Raw genomic sequence first — 19,876 nt, forward strand, 5'->3', positions numbered from 1 at the left:
TTAGGACATTCCATGTGGCGGAATGTTTCTTAGGTCATTCCATCTGGCGGAATGTTTCTTAGACCATTTCGTCTGGCGGAATGTTTCTTAGGCCATTCCATCTGGCGGAATTTTTCTTAGGCTATTCCAGCTAGCTGAATGTTTCTTAGGACATTCCATGTGGCGGAAGGTTTCTTAGGTCATTCCATCTGGCGGAATGTTTCTTAGACCATTCCATCTGGCGGAATGTTTCTTAGGCCATTCCATCTGGCGGAATGTTTCTTAGGCCATTCCACCCGGCGGAATGTTTCTTAGGACATTCCAACTGGCGGAATGTTTCTTAGGACATTCCATCTGGCGGAATGTTTCTTAGGACAATCCATCTGGCGGAACGTTTCTTAGGTCATTCCATCTGGCGGAACGTTTTTTAGGCCATTCCATCTGGCTGAATGTTTCTTAGGCTATTCCATCTGGCAGAATTTTTCTTAGGCCATTCCATGTGGCGGAATGTTTCTTTGGTCATTCCATCTGGCGGAATGTTTCTTAGACCATTCCATGTGGCGGAATGTTTCTTAGGACATTCCATGTGGCGGAATGTTTCTTAGGACATTCCATGTGGCGGAAGGTTTCTCAGGTCATTCCATCTGGCAGAATGTTTCTTAGACCATTCCATCTGGCGGAATGTTTCTCAGGCCATTCCATCTGGCAGAATGTTTCTTAGGCCGTGCCATCTGGCGGAATGTTTCTTAGGCCATTCCATCTGGCAGAATGTTTCTTAGGTCATTCCATCTGGCGGAATGTTTCTTTGACCATTCCATCTGGCAGAATGTTTCTTAGGCCATTCCATCTGGCGGAATGTTTCTTAGGCCATTCCATCTGGCGGAATGTTTCTTAGGCCATTCCATGTGGCGGAATGTTTCTTAGGCTATTCCATCTGGCGGAATGTTTCTTAGGCCATTCCATCTGGCTGAATGTTTCTTAGGCTATTCCATCTGGCAGAATTTTTCTTAGGCCATTCCATGTGGCGGAATGTTTCTTTGGTCATTCCATCTGGCGGAATGTTTCTTAGAACATTCCATGTGGTGGAATGTTTCTTAGGCTATTCCATGTGGCGGAAGGTTTCTTAGGACATTCCATGTGGCGGAAGGTTTCTTAGGTCATTCCATCTGGCGGAATGTTTCTTAGACCATTCCATCTGGCGGAATGTTTCTTAGGCCATTCCATCTGGCGGAATGTTTCTTAGGCCATTCCACCCGGCGGAATGTTTCTTAGGACATTCCAACTGGCGGAATGTTTCTTAGGACATTCCATCTGGCGGAATGTTTCTTAGGACAATCCATCTGGCGGAACGTTTCTTAGGTCATTCCATCTGGCGGAACGTTTTTTAGGCCATTCCATCTGGCTGAATGTTTCTTAGGCTATTCCATCTGGCAGAATTTTTCTTAGGCCATTCCATGTGGCGGAATGTTTCTTTGGTCATTCCATCTGGCGGAATGTTTCTTAGACCATTCCATGTGGCGGAATGTTTCTTAGGACATTCCATGTGGCGGAATGTTTCTTAGGACATTCCATGTGGCGGAAGGTTTCTCAGGTCATTTCATCTGGCAGAATGTTTCTTAGACCATTCCATCTGGCGGAATGTTTCTCAGGCCATTCCATCTGGCAGAATGTTTCTTAGGCCGTGCCATCTGGCGGAATGTTTCTTAGGCCATTCCATCTGGCAGAATGTTTCTTAGGTCATTCCATCTGGCGGAATGTTTCTTTGACCATTCCATCTGGCAGAATGTTTCTTAGGCCATTCCATCTGGCGGAATGTTTCTTAGGCCATTCCATCTGGCGGAATGTTTCTTAGGCCATTCCATGTGGCGGAATGTTTCTTAGGCTATTCCATCTGGCGGAATGTTTCTTAGGCCATTCCATCTGGCTGAATGTTTCTTAGGCTATTCCATCTGGCAGAATTTTTCTTAGGCCATTCCATGTGGCGGAATGTTTCTTTGGTCATTCCATCTGGCGGAATGTTTCTTAGACCATTCCATCTGGCGTAATGTTTCTTAGGCCATTCCATCTGCCGGAATGTTTCTTAGAACATTCCATGTGGTGGAATGTTTCTTAGGCTATTCCATGTGGCGGAAGGTTTCTTAGGACATTCCATGTGGCGGAATGTTTCTTAGGACATTCCATGTGGCGGAATGTTTCTTAGGACATTCCATGTGGCGGAAGGTTTCTCAGTCATTCCATCTGGCAGAATGTTTCTTAGACCATTCCATCTGGCGGAATGTTTCTCAGGCCATTCCATCTGGCAGAATGTTTCTTAGGCCATTCCATCTGGTGCAATGTTTCTTAGTTCATTCCATCTGCCGGAATGTTTCTTAGGCCATTCCATGTCGCGGAATGTTTTTTAGAACATTCCATCTGGCGGAATGTTTCTTAGGACATTCCATGTGGCGGAATGTTTCTTAGGACATTCCATGTGGCGGAATGTTTCTTAGGTCATTCCATCTGGCGGAATGTTTCTTAGGTCATTCCATCTGGCGGAATGTTTCTTAGACCATTCCATCTGGCGGAATGTTTCTTAGGCCATTCCATCTGGCGGAATGTTTCTTAGGACATTCCATGTGGCGGAATGTTTCTTAGGTCATTCCATCTGGCGGAATGTTTCTTAGACCATTTCGTCTGGCGTAATGTTTCTTAGGCCATTCCATCTGGCGGAATTTTTCTTAGGCTATTCCAGCTAGCTGAATGTTTCTTAGGACATTCCATGTGGCGGAAGGTTTCTTAGGTCATTCCATCTGGCGGAATGTTTCTTAGACCATTCCATCTGGCGGAATGTTTCTTAGGCCATTCCATCTGGCGGAATGTTTCTTAGGCCATTCCACCCGGCGGAATGTTTCTTAGGACATTCCATCTGGCGGAATGTTTCTTAGGACATTCCATCTGGCGGAATGTTTCTTAGGACAATCCATCTGGCGGAACGTTTCTTAGGTCATTCCATCTGGCAGAACGTTTTTTAGGCCATTCCATCTGGCGGAATTTTTCTTAGGCCATTCCATCTGGCGGAATGTTTCTTAGGCCATTCCATCTGGCGGAATGTTTCTTAGGACGTTCCATCTGGCAGAATGTTTCTTAGGCCGTTCCATCTGGCGGAATGTTTCTTAGGCCATTCCATCTGGCAGAATGTTTCTTAGGTCATTCCATCTGGCGGAATGTTTCTTTGACCATTCCATCTGGCAGAATGTTTCTTAGGCCATTCCATCTGGCGGAATGTTTCTTAGGCCATTCCATGTGGCGGAATGTTTCTTAGGCCATTCCATGTGGCGGAATGTTTCTTAGGTCATTCCATCTGGCGGAATGTTTCTTAGACCATTCCGTCTGGCGGAATGTTTCTTAGGCCATTCCATCTGGCTCAATGTTTCTTAGGCTATTCCATCTGGCAATATTTTTCTTAGGCCATTCCATGTGGCGGAATGTTTCTTAGGACATTCCATGTGGCGGAATGTTTCTTAGGTCATTCCATCTGGCGGAATGTTTCTTAGGCCATTCCATCTGCCGGAATGTTTCTTAGAACATTCCATGTGGTGGAATGTTTCTTAGGCTATTCCATGTGGCGGAAGGTTTCTTAGGACATTCCATCTGGCGGAATGTTTCTTAGGACATTCCATGTGGCGGAATGTTTCTTAGGACATTCCATGTGGCGGAAGGTTTCTCAGGTCATTCCATCTGGCAGAATGTTTCTTAGACCATTCCATCTGGCGGAATGTTTCTCAGGCCATTCCATCTGGCAGAATGTTTCTTAGGCCATTCCATCTGGTGCAATGTTTCTTAGGTCATTCCATCTGCCGGAATGTTTCTTAGGCCATTCCATGTCGCGGAATGTTTTTTAGAACATTCCATCTGGCGGAATGTTTCTTAGGACATTCCATGTGGCGGAATGTTTCTTAGGTCATTCCATCTGGCGGAATGTTTCTTAGACCATTCCATCTGGCGGAATGTTTCTTAGGACATTCCATGTGGCGGAATGTTTCTTAGGTCATTCCATCTGGCGGAATGTTTCTTAGGTCATTCCATCTGGCGGAATGTTTCTTAGACCATTCCATCTGGCGGAATGTTTCTTAGGCCATTCCATCTGGAAGAATGTTTCTTAGGACATTCCATCTGGCGGAATGTTTCTTAGGACATTCCATGTGGCGGAACATTTCTTAGTGTCATTCCATCTGGCGGAATGCTTCTTAGGCCATTCCATCTGGCGGAATGTTTCTTAGGCCATTTCATCTGGCGGAATGTTTCTTAGGTCATTCCATCTGGCGGAATGTTTCTTAGACCATTCCATCTGGCGGAATGTTTCTTAGGCCATTCCATCTGGCTGAATGTTTCTTAGGCTATTCCATCTGGCAGAATGTTTCTTAGGCCATTTCATCCGGCGGAATGTTTCTTGGGACATTCCATCTGGCGGAATGTTTCTTAGGACATTCCATGTGGCGGAATGTTTCTTTGGTCATTCCATCTGGCGGAATGTTTCTTAGGCCATTCCATCTGCCGGAATGTTTCTTAGAACATTCCATGTGGCGGAATGTTTCTTAGGCCATTCCATGTGGCGGAAGGTTTCTTAGGACATTCCATGTGGCGGAATGTTTCTTAGGACATTCCATGTGGCGGAATGTTTATTAGGACATTCCATGTGGCGGAATGTTTCTTAGACCATTCCATCTGGCGGAATGTTTATCAGGCCATTCCATCTGGCAGAATGTCTCTTAGGCCATTCCATCTGGTGGAATGTTTCTTAGGTCATTCCATCTGCCGGAATGTTTCTTAGGCCATTCCATGTCGCGGAATGTTTTTTAGAACATTTCATGAGGTGGAATGTTTCTTAGGCCATTCCATTTGGCAGAATGTTTCTTAGGTCATTCCATTTGGCAGAATGTTTCTTAGGTCATTCCATCTGGCGGAATGTTTCTTAGGCCATTCCATTTGGCAGAATGTTTCTTAGGCCATTCTATCTGGCAGAATGTTTCTTAGGTCATTCCATCTGGCGGAATGTTTCTTTGACCATTCCATCTGGCAGAATGTTTCTTAGGCCATTCCATCTGGCGGAATGTTTCTTAGGCCATTCCATGTGGCGGAATGTTTCTTAGGCCATTCCATGTGGCGGAATGTTTCTTAGGTCATTCCATCTGGCGGAATGTTTCTTAGACCATTCCATCTGGCGGAATGTTTCTTAGGCCATTCCATCTGGCTGAATGTTTCTTAGGCTATTCCATCTGGCAGAATTTTTCTTAGGCCATTCCATGTGGCGGAATGTTTCTTAGGACATTCCATGTGGCGGAATGTTTCTTAGGTCATTCCATCTGGCGGAATGTTTCTTAGGCCATTCCATCTGCCGGAATGTTTCTTAGAACATTCCATGTGGTGGAATGTTTCTTAGGCTATTCCATGTGGCGCAAGGTTTCTTAGGACATTCCATCTGGCGGAATGTTTCTTAGGACATTCCATGTGGCGGAATGTTTCTTAGGACATTCCATGTGGCGGAAGGTTTCTCAGGTCATTCCATCTGGCAGAATGTTTCTTAGACCATTCCATCTGGCGGAATGTTTCTCAGGCCATTCCATCTGGCAGAATGTTTCTTAGGCCATTCCATCTGGTGCAATGTTTCTTAGGTCATTCCATCTGCCGGAATATTTCTTAGGCCATTCCATGTCGCGGAATGTTTTTTAGAACATTCCATCTGGCGGAATGTTTCTTAGGACATTCCATGTGGCGGAATGTTTATTAGGACATTCCATGTGGCGGAATGTTTCTTAGACCATTCCATCTGGCGGAATGTTTATCAGCCCATTCCATCTGGCAGAATGTCTCTTAGGCCATTCCATCTGGTGGAATGTTTCTTAGGTCATTCCATCTGCCGGAATGTTTCTTAGGCCATTCCATGTCGCGGAATGTTTTTTAGAACATTTCATGAGGTGGAATGTTTCTTAGGCCATTCCATTTGGCAGAATGTTTCTTAGGTCATTCCATTTGGCAGAATGTTTCTTAGGTCATTCCATCTGGCGGAATGTTTCTTAGACCATTCCATCTGGCAGAATGTTTCTTAGGTCATTCCATCTGGCAGAATGTTTCTTAGGCCATTCCATCTGGCAGAATGTTTCTTAGGCCATTCCATCTGGCGGAATGTTTGTTAGGACATTCCATGTGGCGAAATGTTTTTTTGGTCATTCCATCTGGCAGAATGTTTCATAGACCTTTCCATCTGGCGGAATGTTTCTTAGGCCATTCCATATATTTTCTATGTATTTATTTTTTGCATAAAGAACATATTGAAAAGAACATGACAATACAGTTTAAGTCTTTTAATCTGGATACTAGTAAACTACAGTTCTAAACATCTTGGGCGGCCTATATTAGGAGTGCCAAAGAAAGGAATTCTACCTTGCTAAACAATCCATGTATTTAAAGAGGATTTACCACCAGGTACATCCTCTTTAATGTGAACCGACGGATCGAACGGCGCCGTCACGGGGAAGCCGGTGCTGCGGTCTGTTTTTTGGACCGCGGCCCGGTTCCCATGCACGGCGTTGTTCAATGCACCAGAAGCAGCGAGTGCTCAAGCATTCTAATGGAGCCGCGTCATACAGGGGAGGGAATTCCCTCCCACTGGGGGCGGCCCGGCCTACCTCCAGTGCTTGAGCACCGGCCAGTTCCGGTGCATGTACGGGAACCGGGCCGCAGTCCAAAAAACAGACCGCGGCACCGGCTTCCCTGTGACAGCGCCGTTCGATCTGTCAGTTCAGATTAAAGAGGATGTACCTGGTGGTACATTCTCTTTAAGGAGGTTATCCAGCGCTACAAAAACATGGCCACTTTTTTCCAGAGACAGCACCACTCTTGTCTCCAGTTTTTTTGTAGCACTGGATAACCCCTTTAATTCATTCATGGGGAATAAAAATGGCTCCTTGTAGTGCCCACAAGGTTAGTTTTATATTGCTTCTTAGAGATACTCTGTAATAAGATGCACATCTAATGTTATCACCTGTGCAAGTACATTTCCTGCAAAAAGCTAAATATTGCCAATAAAGTTCTATTTTGGCCTTCTTAATTTGGCATCTGATTAAGGCCTCCATTATAGCTCTCACACAGGATGTCATTCAGTTCAATTAAACATGAAAAATCTGTCTAGTATGCAGTGATACATCACACTGTAGACTTCCCAAAATGTCTGTCCTTGCTGGTCACACAAAAACAAAAGACAGGTTCTAGTACGGACCTACAATTGTGGTACAAGTTACTGTCTAGAATGTAGTGGTCCGTGAATTGAGAGCCACTACAGAGGCACCAAGTGCAGTCCACAAATGTCCCAGCAAATAGTATAACAGAAACAGACGTTAAGGGGGAACTTCAGAGAAAATATTTTTCTCTTTCAAATCAACTAGTGCAAGGGTTATACAGATCTATAATTTACTTCTATTTAAAAATGTAATGTCTTCCAGTACTTATCAGCTGCTGTATGTCCAGGAACTGGTGTATTCTTTCCAGTCTGACACGATTCTCCTGCTGCCACCTCTATCCGGGACAGGAAATGTCCAGAACAGCAAATTCTAAGGGGATTTGCCACCGCTCTGGAAAATTCCTGTCATGGACAGAATTGGCAGCAGAGAGGACTGTGCCAACTGGAAAAAATACACCACTTTTTGCCGGACACACAGCAGCTGATAAGTACTGGAAGACTTAAGAATTACAAATCTGTAAAACTTTATGACATCAGTTTATAAAAAAAACATTCTCCAAAATACTCCTTTAGGCTTACACTACGAAAGTTCCGCAGAATTTCTGCAGTACTTACGTAATGCTGCAGGCTGAGGAAATCCCAGCCGGAGTGTATGCACATAGTACACACTCCAGCCGGGATCCCTAGCGGCGCAGTAGAAAACTGACATGTCACTTTTCTGCGGCCGCTATTCAGTGAATAGCGGCCCCAGAAAACCCTGTCAGTTCACACAATGGAGCAAGCGGCTGTGCAGTGTGCAGTTCTGATGCAGGGGTGCCAGAACTGCAGTATCTTGCAGTATGATCTTTTCTGAGACCGGCCGTTCCGTGACTCATACCAAATGTGAACATAGACTTAAGGTTTATAAAGGTACACATTTATAAAGGTACAAGGTTTAAAATATTTTTTTGTGACTGCCCTTTACAGTATAGCTGAAAAAATGTCTTTGGAGCACAATTAGGGCAGCACAGTACTTATCAACGTGATCCAACCCCTTCTGTAAGCTGATGAGTGGGATCACTAGGAATATCGCCCTCCTACCAATCTAATAGTGATGGCCTATCCTAAGGTACGACCATCAATGCATTATATGCATTAAAGCAGAAAATCCCTTTAATGGTGCGTTCACACCTACAGGATCTGCAGATGATTTTCTGCAGCAGATTTCATTTAAATAACCGAACACAGCATCAAATCTTCTGCAGATCTGCTGCAGATCCTGTAGGTGTGAACGCACCCTTAGGGTACAAACCCACTTGACGTATTTGCTGCGTGAATCAGTCTTAAAAATAAGCAGGCAAAACGCAGGTTGGCTTTATACGATTGTTCTGCGTTAAAATACGCAATTGCGTATTTTTGAAGCGTGAAGCTTGTTGTTAGCAAAGCATCAGTTGTTAACAACCTGTGCGAAAAACGCATGTAGCTTCATGCTTCAAAAATACACAATTGCGTATTTTAACGCAGAACAATTGTATAAAGCCAACCTGCGTTTTGCCTGCTTATTTTTAAGACTGATTCACGCAGCAAATACGTCAAGTGGGTTTGTACCCTAAGAGTGAATAACTCACCACTCCTACCACAGTTGTAAGTATGATGTGGCCAATGCATCATGCATGGACTATCTGCATGTTGACTTATCCAATCAGAAAATGTTAAGTGTACTTCAGGGGTGCACTTACTCCGACACTTATTATTGGTATTAGGACTGGCAGCATGACCACCTTTGTCATTCTGATTCACCATGACCTCCAATGAGGATCAAATCCCTTTAATCTCTTTCACCTGTCTCTTCCCTGTCCTGAGGGGTAGTATCACTGTATGTGTAATCTTGTGTTATTAACTCACAAAAGTAGGCAACACAGGCACCTGCCACAATAAAGGACTTTAACTGAATGCCTTAGTACTTTTGCACATTATTTGCATATGAAATACAAACCTGACTAACCTATATGCACAGGTGTGTTGCTCAGGGGATACAGTTTTTCAATGACATCACACCAGTCTTTAAGAACCAGAGCCCCGAGTTCTTCTTTTGTAGTAAAAAACCTCACTGGTAATCCTTGGTCTACAATGCTGGTCTTCAGTTCCCATATCCTTAATTCTTCTACTTCATTTTCACTTGTAAAAGTTGATAGAATAGTCCACTTGTCATTCGTATTAGCTTGCTGTAATCTGTCTTCTACATACTGATAGTCTCTAAAGTAGAAATACTGAGACCGGGTATCTTTTAGTAGTAAAGCTTGAATGACTTCTAGTTCAGTAAAGCTACGGGTCTTGTTAGTTCCCTCTAAGATCCAGGGGTGTCCCCCATTAGCTGCTACAAGAAGATTCTTTTCTACTTCAGATGGACCATCATCATCTGATAGATCAGCAGAACCAGGGGAAGCTTGGATCCGGTTCTCCAGTACACACTCACCATATGTATGACCAAGTATGCATATAAAATAGGGGCATGAACTGTTAATATAATCTAAACTTAATTTTAGGTGTTTGTGTGTTATATGATGATGTACATGAGACTTGAAATCTACATTGCTAGATATTTTTTCTATTTGCCACTTGAGATCAACAGGTTTAAATGAAGTTCCCCGGGTAAAACAGAGGTCATCAAGCTGGGGGAATACCGTTTCTGCCAAATAATGTCTCTCTTCTACAAAATCTTTTGGCGTTGAACATACATATGGCCGGATGACTGATCTGCTGGTAAAATAATTCTGATGATCTTTATCTATGGTATAGTTTGCCATGGTCTGTGCTTAGAGTATAGTTGGTCGGGTCACTGTAAATGAATTATAACGGAGCCTTTAGAAAGCGTCTTAGTCACAGTCTTCTTTCTTCATCGCCTAAAGAAAAAAGTAAAAAAAAAAAAAAAAAAGTTTTATATTCATATATGAGATAATGGAAATTAAGGGGTTACATAGGTTTCTAAAGTCATTTCATCACATTTCCCTGCCTTACAAACAGGAGGGCCATCTAATGCTGCATCTGCCACTGCAGACTGCACAATTCACCAAGAAATGCAGAGACATATTGTCAATGCTATGTTCAGACGTGGTAAGACACCAGCCGCACGCTCCATTGTGAGCACTAACAGGGATTTCTGCCGCAGCAGAAAATTGACAAGTCAGTTACTTACGGCGCCGCTGGGGATACCGGCTGGAGAGTATACTATGTGTATACATACCGTCCGGGATTCCATTGAAGGCAGCTCTACGTAAGCTACGTAGTAATTACGGCCGTTGCTGCAAATCTGCAACAATGGCCGTGATTGTTATGTAGCTTACGTAGTGTGAACATAGCCTGATAGCGTATATAACAAAAAGCAGGCATCCCTATCCCTTTAAGAAAAGAACACATGGGACAGGAAACAGGAAGTTATATAGAGGCTTGTTGTGCATAAGGGTGCCTTCACATTGACAGATTTATCTCAGAGATCATTGAAGCCAAAGCCAGGAACAGACTATAAACAGACAACAGGTAATAAAGTAAAGACTGGGATCCCTCCTCTTTTCAAATTCACTTCTGGCTTTGGCATCAATAAACTTTCAGATAAATCTCTTTGTGTAAAGGCACCCTTAGATGGAGACTGTGTGGAGATGTTAATAAGAGAAGTTGCTATTGGGTTTCCTCCGAGTCTTTGTATTTGATATCAGTGTCCTTATATGAATAAATAATATAGTGATGTATTAAATACAAACAAAACAAAGCTAAATTTAGCGACATAAAACTAAATGGTCTACATAACAAAAACAAATTAGCAGCTAAACCCAGCTGTAAGCTCTATGCTGTTGCCTGTCTGTGTGTATAGCTGAGCCCTTGCTCTGCAGGATTCAATGGGCAAGTGATCATGTTTGGGTTCGGCTGAATTAGGAAAGTTCATGAATTTCCTTTAACATTTTTTTTTTTATTAGGCATGTACCAGATAAAACTGCCAATTTTGTTAGGACTGTCCATCCTATGTGTATGGGGCATCCAATCTAACCCACAATAGATTTTGTCAGGAAAGAGAAGGATCGGGTATGTAGAATTTTAACTGCACGATCAGCCAATGTGTATGGGGGTTTAAATAAATAGCTGTCAGATGAAATGACGGCTGTCTAAGCTATATGGCCACCTTAACTTGAATGAAAGCTTGGTTGGTGTCATGGACAACCTAGGGGCAAAAGTCAGGCCAGATAGGCCAAGCTAAAAAGAGACCAGCCCATAGCCCCAAGTAATCTGAAATTAGGCGTCAGAAGGTAATTAAAGGATTGGCTGGGTGTTATAGGGGAGGTGTACAAGGGGGGGGGGGGGGTCAGGTGTATTTAAAGCCTCCTAGTCTAGTAGTATATACATGGGGAAATCGTGTAACACTGCTGATTACAATATTCACGATACATATTGAGTCAAACCTGAAAGGACAGGTTTGTGAGGAGACTTCCCAATTTCCCTCACCCCCCCCCCCCCATCATGGTTGCCTGAACCTTGTCAAGTAACCCTTTTACAGTTCTTTTTCTTTGTTAAACTAAATCAAACACAACATACATTAACAAAGTGTATATAACCCATAGCAACCTATCATATATCCATATATCAGCTTTCAGCTCCAGAATAATAAAAGCTGAGTTGTGATTGGTTGTTGTGGGCAGTTTACACCAGTTTCTATATAGTACTTCTGCTGTTTGGTGTCATGTGCAATAGAGTGAGTAGGTATATGGGTTGCCCCCTGTATGTAGGATCCCCTTCTGTGTCCCTTAATATAGTTATAATGCTCCCTGCTTTGCCACTCCATATAGTAATATGCCCCCTGCTGTGCCCCCATATAGTAAAATTCCCCCTGATGTACCCTCATTTAGTAATAATGCCCCCTGCTGTGCCACTCCATATAGTAAAATGCCCCCTGCTGTGCCACTCCATATAGTAATATCCATACTGATGTGCCCCTATATAGTAATAATGCTCCCCTGTTGTGCCCCTCCATTTAGTAATAATGTCCCCTGATGTGCACCCCCATATAGCAATAATGTGGACCCCCCAATGTTGTAATAATGCCGTCGATGTGCACCTCCACATATTACTAATGCCCTCTGCTGTGCCCTCCATATAGTATGTTCCCTACTGTGCAGCCCCACATACAAAAGAGGTCCTTTCTGTGCACCCTCACATAATAAAATGCCCCCTGATGTTCACTCCACATAGTAAAATGCACCCTGCTTTGCTCCCATAGTAATAATGACCCCTGCAGTGCACCTCATGTCTGTTTAATTTAATGGTCAGCCTGCTCACCCTTCACTGTATCAGTATTAACCCCTTAGCGACCCATGACGTATCTGATACGTCATGGTGCCGCTCGGGGTGTTCAGAGCGGGGTCCCGCCGGGACCCCGCTCTGAACGGCGCTGATCCCGGCTGATGTGTGCAGCCGGGCAGTGCCTCTATTAGCCGGCGCGGGTCCCGTTGCCGCGCCGGCTAATTAAGCCTCTAAAAGCAGCTGTCAAACCTGACAGCTGCACTTAGAGGCTTCAGACCTCACGTCCCTGGTGTCTAGTGGGACGGATCTCCCCCCCGCGATGCGATCGCGAGGGGGAAATCCGTTCTTCTGCCCGTGCCGGGCCTCAGCGTCCGAATGACGCTGATCCCGGCTCGGCAATAGATTGCTATGGCCTGCAGCAGGCCATAGTAATCTATGACCGATCTAATCGATCTTTGCTGTGTATATACACAGCATTGATCTCTATGAGAGATCAGTGCTTTGTATATACAAGTCCCCCAGGGGGGCTTCTAGTTACAGTAAAAAAAAAGTAAAAAAGTGTTTTTATTAATAAAAAAATCCCCTCCCCTAATAAAAGTCCAAATCACCCCCCTTTTCCCATTTTATAAATATAAATAAATAAATAAATAAATAAACATATTTAGTATCGCCGCGCGCGTAATCGCCCGAACTATTAATTAATCACATTCCTGATCTCGCCCGGTAAACGGCGTCAGCGCAAAAAAATTCCAAAGTGCAAAATTGCGCATTTTTGGTCGCATCAAATCCAGAAAAAATGTAATAAAAAACGATCAAAAAGTCGTATATGCGCAATCAAGGTACCGATAGAAAGAACACATCATGGCGCAAAAACTGACACCTCACACAGCCCCATAGACCAAAGGATAAAAGCGCTATAAGCCTGGGAATGGAGCGATTTTAAGGAACGTATATATGTTAACAATGGTTTGAATTTTTTACAGGCCATCCGATACAATATAAGTTATACATGTTATATATCATAGTAATCGTAACGACTTGAGGAACATGCATAACAAGTCAGTTTTACCATAGGACGGACAGCGTAAATGCAAAACTCCCTGAAATCAAAACAAATTTGTTCTTTTTTCAATTTGACAGCGCAAATGATTTTTTTTCCGGTTTCGCAGCATATGTTATGGAAAAATAATGCCTGTCATTGCAAAGTACAATTGGTTTTGCAAAAAATAAGCGCTCATATACGTCTCTAGGTGAAAAAATGCAAGCGCTATGGACTTTTAAACTTAAAATGGAATAAGCAAAAGCGCAAAAACGAAAATAGGCTTTGACCTTAAGGGGTTAAAGTGAGTGGGCTGAACATTACAGTGAGCGGGACATCCCTAGAAGCTGCACGGCCGCAGCTGTTAGGGATGCTTAAAGGGAAAATGCTCACTGGGATGCCACTGCACCCCGGTTGGGAACCTCTTTAAAAAGGGGAAATCCCCTTTAGGGTGCGTTCACATGTACAGGATCCACAGCAGATTTGATGGTGCAGATTTGATACTGTGTTAAAGAGGATGTACCACCCGGTACATCCTCTTTAACCTGAACCCACGGATCGATCGGTGCCGACACGGGGGAAGCCGGTTCCCGTGCACGGCGCTGTTCGATCCAGCGGTACCGGCCGGTGCGGAAGCACTGGAGGTCGGCCGGCCGGCCCGCCCCCAGTGGGAGGGAATTCCCTCCCCTGTATGACGCGGCTCGCTTAGAATGAATGGAGCCGCGTCATACAGGGGAGGGAATTCCCTCCCAATGGGGGCGGGCCGGCCCGCCTCCAGTGCTTGAGCACCGGCCGGTACCGTTGGATCGAACGGCGCCGTGCACGGGAACCGGGCGGCGGTCTGGAAAACGGACCGCGGCACTGGCTTCCCCGTGCCGGCGCCGTTCGATCCATGGGTTCAGGTTAAAGAGGATGTATCGGGTGGTACATCCTCTTTAAGTTATTTAGATAAAATCTGATGCAGATCTGCAGCGAATCCGCACCATCAAATCCGCTTCGATACGGTCCATGTGAAGCTACCCTAAATTAAAGTCCACTTTTATACAAGTGTATTTTGCATCCATTTCACTTTTTTGTTGTATACTAAAAGAGGCAATATTAATCAATGGAGCTTTTCACACAAACGTATAAAATATACTCATGTTTTAAAAGAGCAACATGTGCTATATCCATCTGTTTTACAGAGGAAAAACTCTGGAGAGAGATTAAAATATGGATGCAGCTGTATTTGAACCTTATTGCATCAGTATGTCATCAGTATTTCCTCTGTGTTGCATCCGTTTTTCAAAGCGTAGTTCAATTTCCTATCTAGAAGACACCGATTAGAAAAACAGGCCATAGGCTGGAATACTGAGAAAACAGATTTAATACATGAATGAATAAATCCCCACAGCAGATCCCGTCAGGAAATACAGTTACTAGCATAAAAAATGTCCCTCTTTTTAACCCCTTCAAGACTGAGCCTTTTGATGCACAAAAGTCTGGGTCAAATTAATGCAATGTTCCTCCCTGTCTTCTAAGAGCCATAGCACTTTTAATTTTCCACCTACAGGGCTGGTTGGGGTGTAATTTTTTGCGCCATGCTCTTAAGTTTTTATTAATATCATATTGGTGTAACAGAAAATTTTTGATCGCTTTTTATTTTATTTTTTTCTGATTTATAATTTTTAAAAAAATCAGCAATCCTGGTATGTTTTTTTTGTTTACGCCGTTCACCGTGCCATATGCCATAGCATAGCATAGATCAGTGTTATCGGCGATCTATGCATAGAACGCCGAACCAACAGGACGGAGGTAAGAGGCTTACCCCCGCCCGTTGGTACATGCGATCGGGACACCCCGCACCCCGCAGCATGGGTGGTACATCCTCTTTAAAGCGTAACTGTCATTTCAGGGCCATTTTTTTTAAAACATTAAATATCAACAGTACAAGCGATTTTAAGAAACTCTGTAATAGGTTTTATAGACCAAAAGAGTTTCCTTCTGGACTGAAAAAGCAATCTCCCAGCCTCCCCCTCCCTTCAGAAGAAGCAGGATTTCTGTGTCCATTATGTGGCTATAGAGAGGGGAGGGGCTGTTAGGAGTGAATGAGCACGGAGCAGTCCTGCACAGCACAACACCCTGCAATCTTCTCTCAGTAAGTTCACAGATAAGCACTGACCTTTCTGACCCCTGAATCCAGCGTTTTAGGTGCCCAGACAGTGTACAAACAGCTGACCTTCATGTCACCTCTTCCTGCTCCCTCTTTTCCCTCGGCCCCTCCCCCCTCCATAAGGATAGAATGAAGAGAGCAGAACCCGTCTTCACTGGCTTCTCTGTAATGAAGACGTGTTTGCCTGATAATGCACAGATAAGAAGACAGGGGGGGAGGCTGGGAAATTGCTTATTGAGTACAGAAAGAGGCTTTTTTGGCTGATAAAACCTATTACAGAGTTTCGTAAAATCGCTTACACTACTGACTTCTGCAATAAGGAAGATCACAGCATTTAAGGGGTTTATGAGATGCAGCTGCGGGATCACAGCTGCAGCGTTCCTGCTGCTGTATGTGCAGCAGGAACGTATATCTACTTATTGCTGGCGTAAAGGGGTTAAAGGGAAACTATCAGCAGTTTAGATTTGTCTATATCGCCCGGGATGCTGAGGAGGAAGGTATGTGTCTTATCTTCCTCCTCGGGGCTGGTGCCGCACTATTAGTTAGCATAATCTTCAGCCGGAAGCACTGTTAGGAGCACTGCCGTGTCATCCAGATGACGTTGTGGGGGCGGGACAGTGATCGCGAGGGGGAAATCCGTTCTTCTGCCCGTGCCGGGCCTCAGCGTCCGAATGACGCTGATCCCGGCTCGGCAATAGATTGCTATGGCCTGCAGCAGGCCATAGTAATCTATGACCGATCTAATCGATCTTTGCTGTGTATATACACAGCATTGATCTCTATGAGAGATCAGTGCTTTGTATATACAAGTCCCCCAGGGGGGCTTCTAGTTACAGTAAAAAAAAAGTAAAAAAGTGTTTTTATTAATAAAAAAATCCCCTCCCCTAATAAAAGTCCAAATCACCCCCCTTTTCCCATTTTATAAATATAAATAAATAAATAAATAAATAAACATATTTAGTATCGCCGCGCGCGTAATCGCCCGAACTATTAATTAATCACATTCCTGATCTCGCCCGGTAAACGGCGTCAGCGCAAAAAAATTCCAAAGTGCAAAATTGCGCATTTTTGGTCGCATCAAATCCAGAAAAAATGTAATAAAAAACGATCAAAAAGTCGTATATGCGCAATCAAGGTACCGATAGAAAGAACACATCATGGCGCAAAAACTGACACCTCACACAGCCCCATAGACCAAAGGATAAAAGCGCTATAAGCCTGGGAATGGAGCGATTTTAAGGAACGTATATATGTTAACAATGGTTTGAATTTTTTACAGGCCATCCGATACAATATAAGTTATACATGTTATATATCATAGTAATCGTAACGACTTGAGGAACATGCATAACAAGTCAGTTTTACCATAGGACGGACAGCGTAAATGCAAAACTCCCTGAAATCAAAACAAATTTGTTCTTTTTTCAATTTGACAGCGCAAATGATTTTTTTCCGGTTTCGCAGCATATGTTATGGAAAAATAATGCCTGTCATTGCAAAGTACAATTGGTTTTGCAAAAAATAAGCGCTCATATACGTCTCTAGGTGAAAAAATGCAAGCGCTATGGACTTTTAAACTTAAAATGGAATAAGCAAAAGCGCAAAAACGAAAATAGGCTTTGACCTTAAGGGGTTAAAGTGAGTGGGCTGAACATTACAGTGAGCGGGACATCCCTAGAAGCTGCACGGCCGCAGCTGTTAGGGATGCTTAAAGGGAAAATGCTCACTGGGATGCCACTGCACCCCGGTTGGGAACCTCTTTAAAAAGGGGAAATCCCCTTTAGGGTGCGTTCACATGTACAGGATCCACAGCAGATTTGATGGTGCAGATTTGATACTGTGTTAAAGAGGATGTACCACCCGGTACATCCTCTTTAACCTGAACCCACGGATCGATCGGTGCCGACACGGGGGAAGCCGGTTCCCGTGCACGGCGCTGTTCGATCCAGCGGTACCGGCCGGTGCGGAAGCACTGGAGGTCGGCCGGCCGGCCCGCCCCCAGTGGGAGGGAATTCCCTCCCCTGTATGACGCGGCTCGCTTAGAATGAATGGAGCCGCGTCATACAGGGGAGGGAATTCCCTCCCAATGGGGGCGGGCCGGCCCGCCTCCAGTGCTTGAGCACCGGCCGGTACCGTTGGATCGAACGGCGCCGTGCACGGGAACCGGGCGGCGGTCTGGAAAACGGACCGCGGCACTGGCTTCCCCGTGCCGGCGCCGTTCGATCCATGGGTTCAGGTTAAAGAGGATGTATCGGGTGGTACATCCTCTTTAAGTTATTTAGATAAAATCTGATGCAGATCTGCAGCGAATCCGCACCATCAAATCCGCTTCGATACGGTCCATGTGAAGCTACCCTAAATTAAAGTCCACTTTTATACAAGTGTATTTTGCATCCATTTCACTTTTTTGTTGTATACTAAAAGAGGCAATATTAATCAATGGAGCTTTTCACACAAACGTATAAAATATACTCATGTTTTAAAAGAGCAACATGTGCTATATCCATCTGTTTTACAGAGGAAAAACTCTGGAGAGAGATTAAAATATGGATGCAGCTGTATTTGAACCTTATTGCATCAGTATGTCATCAGTATTTCCTCTGTGTTGCATCCGTTTTTCAAAGCGTAGTTCAATTTCCTATCTAGAAGACACCGATTAGAAAAACAGGCCATAGGCTGGAATACTGAGAAAACAGATTTAATACATGAATGAATAAATCCCCACAGCAGATCCCGTCAGGAAATACAGTTACTAGCATAAAAAATGTCCCTCTTTTTAACCCCTTCAAGACTGAGCCTTTTGATGCACAAAAGTCTGGGTCAAATTAATGCAATGTTCCTCCCTGTCTTCTAAGAGCCATAGCACTTTTAATTTTCCACCTACAGGGCTGGTTGGGGTGTAATTTTTTGCGCCATGCTCTTAAGTTTTTATTAATATCATATTGGTGTAACAGAAAATTTTTGATCGCTTTTTATTTTATTTTTTTCTGATTTATAATTTTTAAAAAAATCAGCAATCCTGGTATGTTTTTTTTGTTTACGCCGTTCACCGTGCCATATGCCATAGCATAGCATAGATCAGTGTTATCGGCGATCTATGCATAGAACGCCGAACCAACAGGACGGAGGTAAGAGGCTTACCCCCGCCCGTTGGTACATGCGATCGGGACACCCCGCACCCCGCAGCATGGGTGGTACATCCTCTTTAAAGCGTAACTGTCATTTCAGGGCCATTTTTTTTAAAACATTAAATATCAACAGTACAAGCGATTTTAAGAAACTCTGTAATAGGTTTTATAGACCAAAAGAGTTTCCTTCTGGACTGAAAAAGCAATCTCCCAGCCTCCCCCTCCCTTCAGAAGAAGCAGGATTTCTGTGTCCATTATGTGGCTATAGAGAGGGGAGGGGCTGTTAGGAGTGAATGAGCACGGAGCAGTCCTGCACAGCACAACACCCTGCAATCTTCTCTCAGTAAGTTCACAGATAAGCACTGACCTTTCTGACCCCTGAATCCAGCGTTTTAGGTGCCCAGACAGTGTACAAACAGCTGACCTTCATGTCACCTCTTCCTGCTCCCTCTTTTCCCTCGGCCCCTCCCCCCTCCATAAGGATAGAATGAAGAGAGCAGAACCCGTCTTCACTGGCTTCTCTGTAATGAAGACGTGTTTGCCTGATAATGCACAGATAAGAAGACAGGGGGGGAGGCTGGGAAATTGCTTATTGAGTACAGAAAGAGGCTTTTTTGGCTGATAAAACCTATTACAGAGTTTCGTAAAATCGCTTACACTACTGACTTCTGCAATAAGGAAGATCACAGCATTTAAGGGGTTTATGAGATGCAGCTGCGGGATCACAGCTGCAGCGTTCCTGCTGCTGTATGTGCAGCAGGAACGTATATCTACTTATTGCTGGCGTAAAGGGGTTAAAGGGAAACTATCAGCAGTTTAGATTTGTCTATATCGCCCGGGATGCTGAGGAGGAAGGTATGTGTCTTATCTTCCTCCTCGGGGCTGGTGCCGCACTATTAGTTAGCATAATCTTCAGCCGGAAGCACTGTTAGGAGCACTGCCGTGTCATCCAGATGACGTTGTGGGGGCGGGACAGTGCTCCAAACCAATTATACAGACTAAAGGCCTGTCCACACTGAGCAAAATAGGCGGAATTACGCAGTGGAGCTCCCCGGCACGGAATCCCACCTGCCTCAGTGTCACACAGTGTCTCT

General features: G+C 44.2%; 1 protein-coding gene across 5 annotated transcripts in view; it reads right to left on the bottom strand.

Annotated features, from left to right (window-relative positions):
- LOC138794716 (tetratricopeptide repeat protein 41-like) overlaps positions 1-19,876 on the bottom strand; it is a 79,276-nt gene that overhangs the window by 55,223 nt on the left and 4,177 nt on the right. For all 5 annotated transcript variants that reach the window (XM_069973576.1, XM_069973585.1, XM_069973550.1 and 2 more), the window contains exon 2: positions 9,180-10,077. In XM_069973576.1, coding sequence (XP_069829677.1) covers positions 9,180-9,981 — 802 coding nt within the window. In that variant the 5' untranslated portion in view covers positions 9,982-10,077. The remainder of the gene's footprint in view (positions 1-9,179; positions 10,078-19,876) is intronic.

The sequence above is a fragment of the Dendropsophus ebraccatus genome, chromosome 1 (genome assembly GCF_027789765.1).
Source record: "Dendropsophus ebraccatus isolate aDenEbr1 chromosome 1, aDenEbr1.pat, whole genome shotgun sequence".
Classification (NCBI taxonomy): Eukaryota; Metazoa; Chordata; class Amphibia; order Anura; family Hylidae; genus Dendropsophus; species Dendropsophus ebraccatus.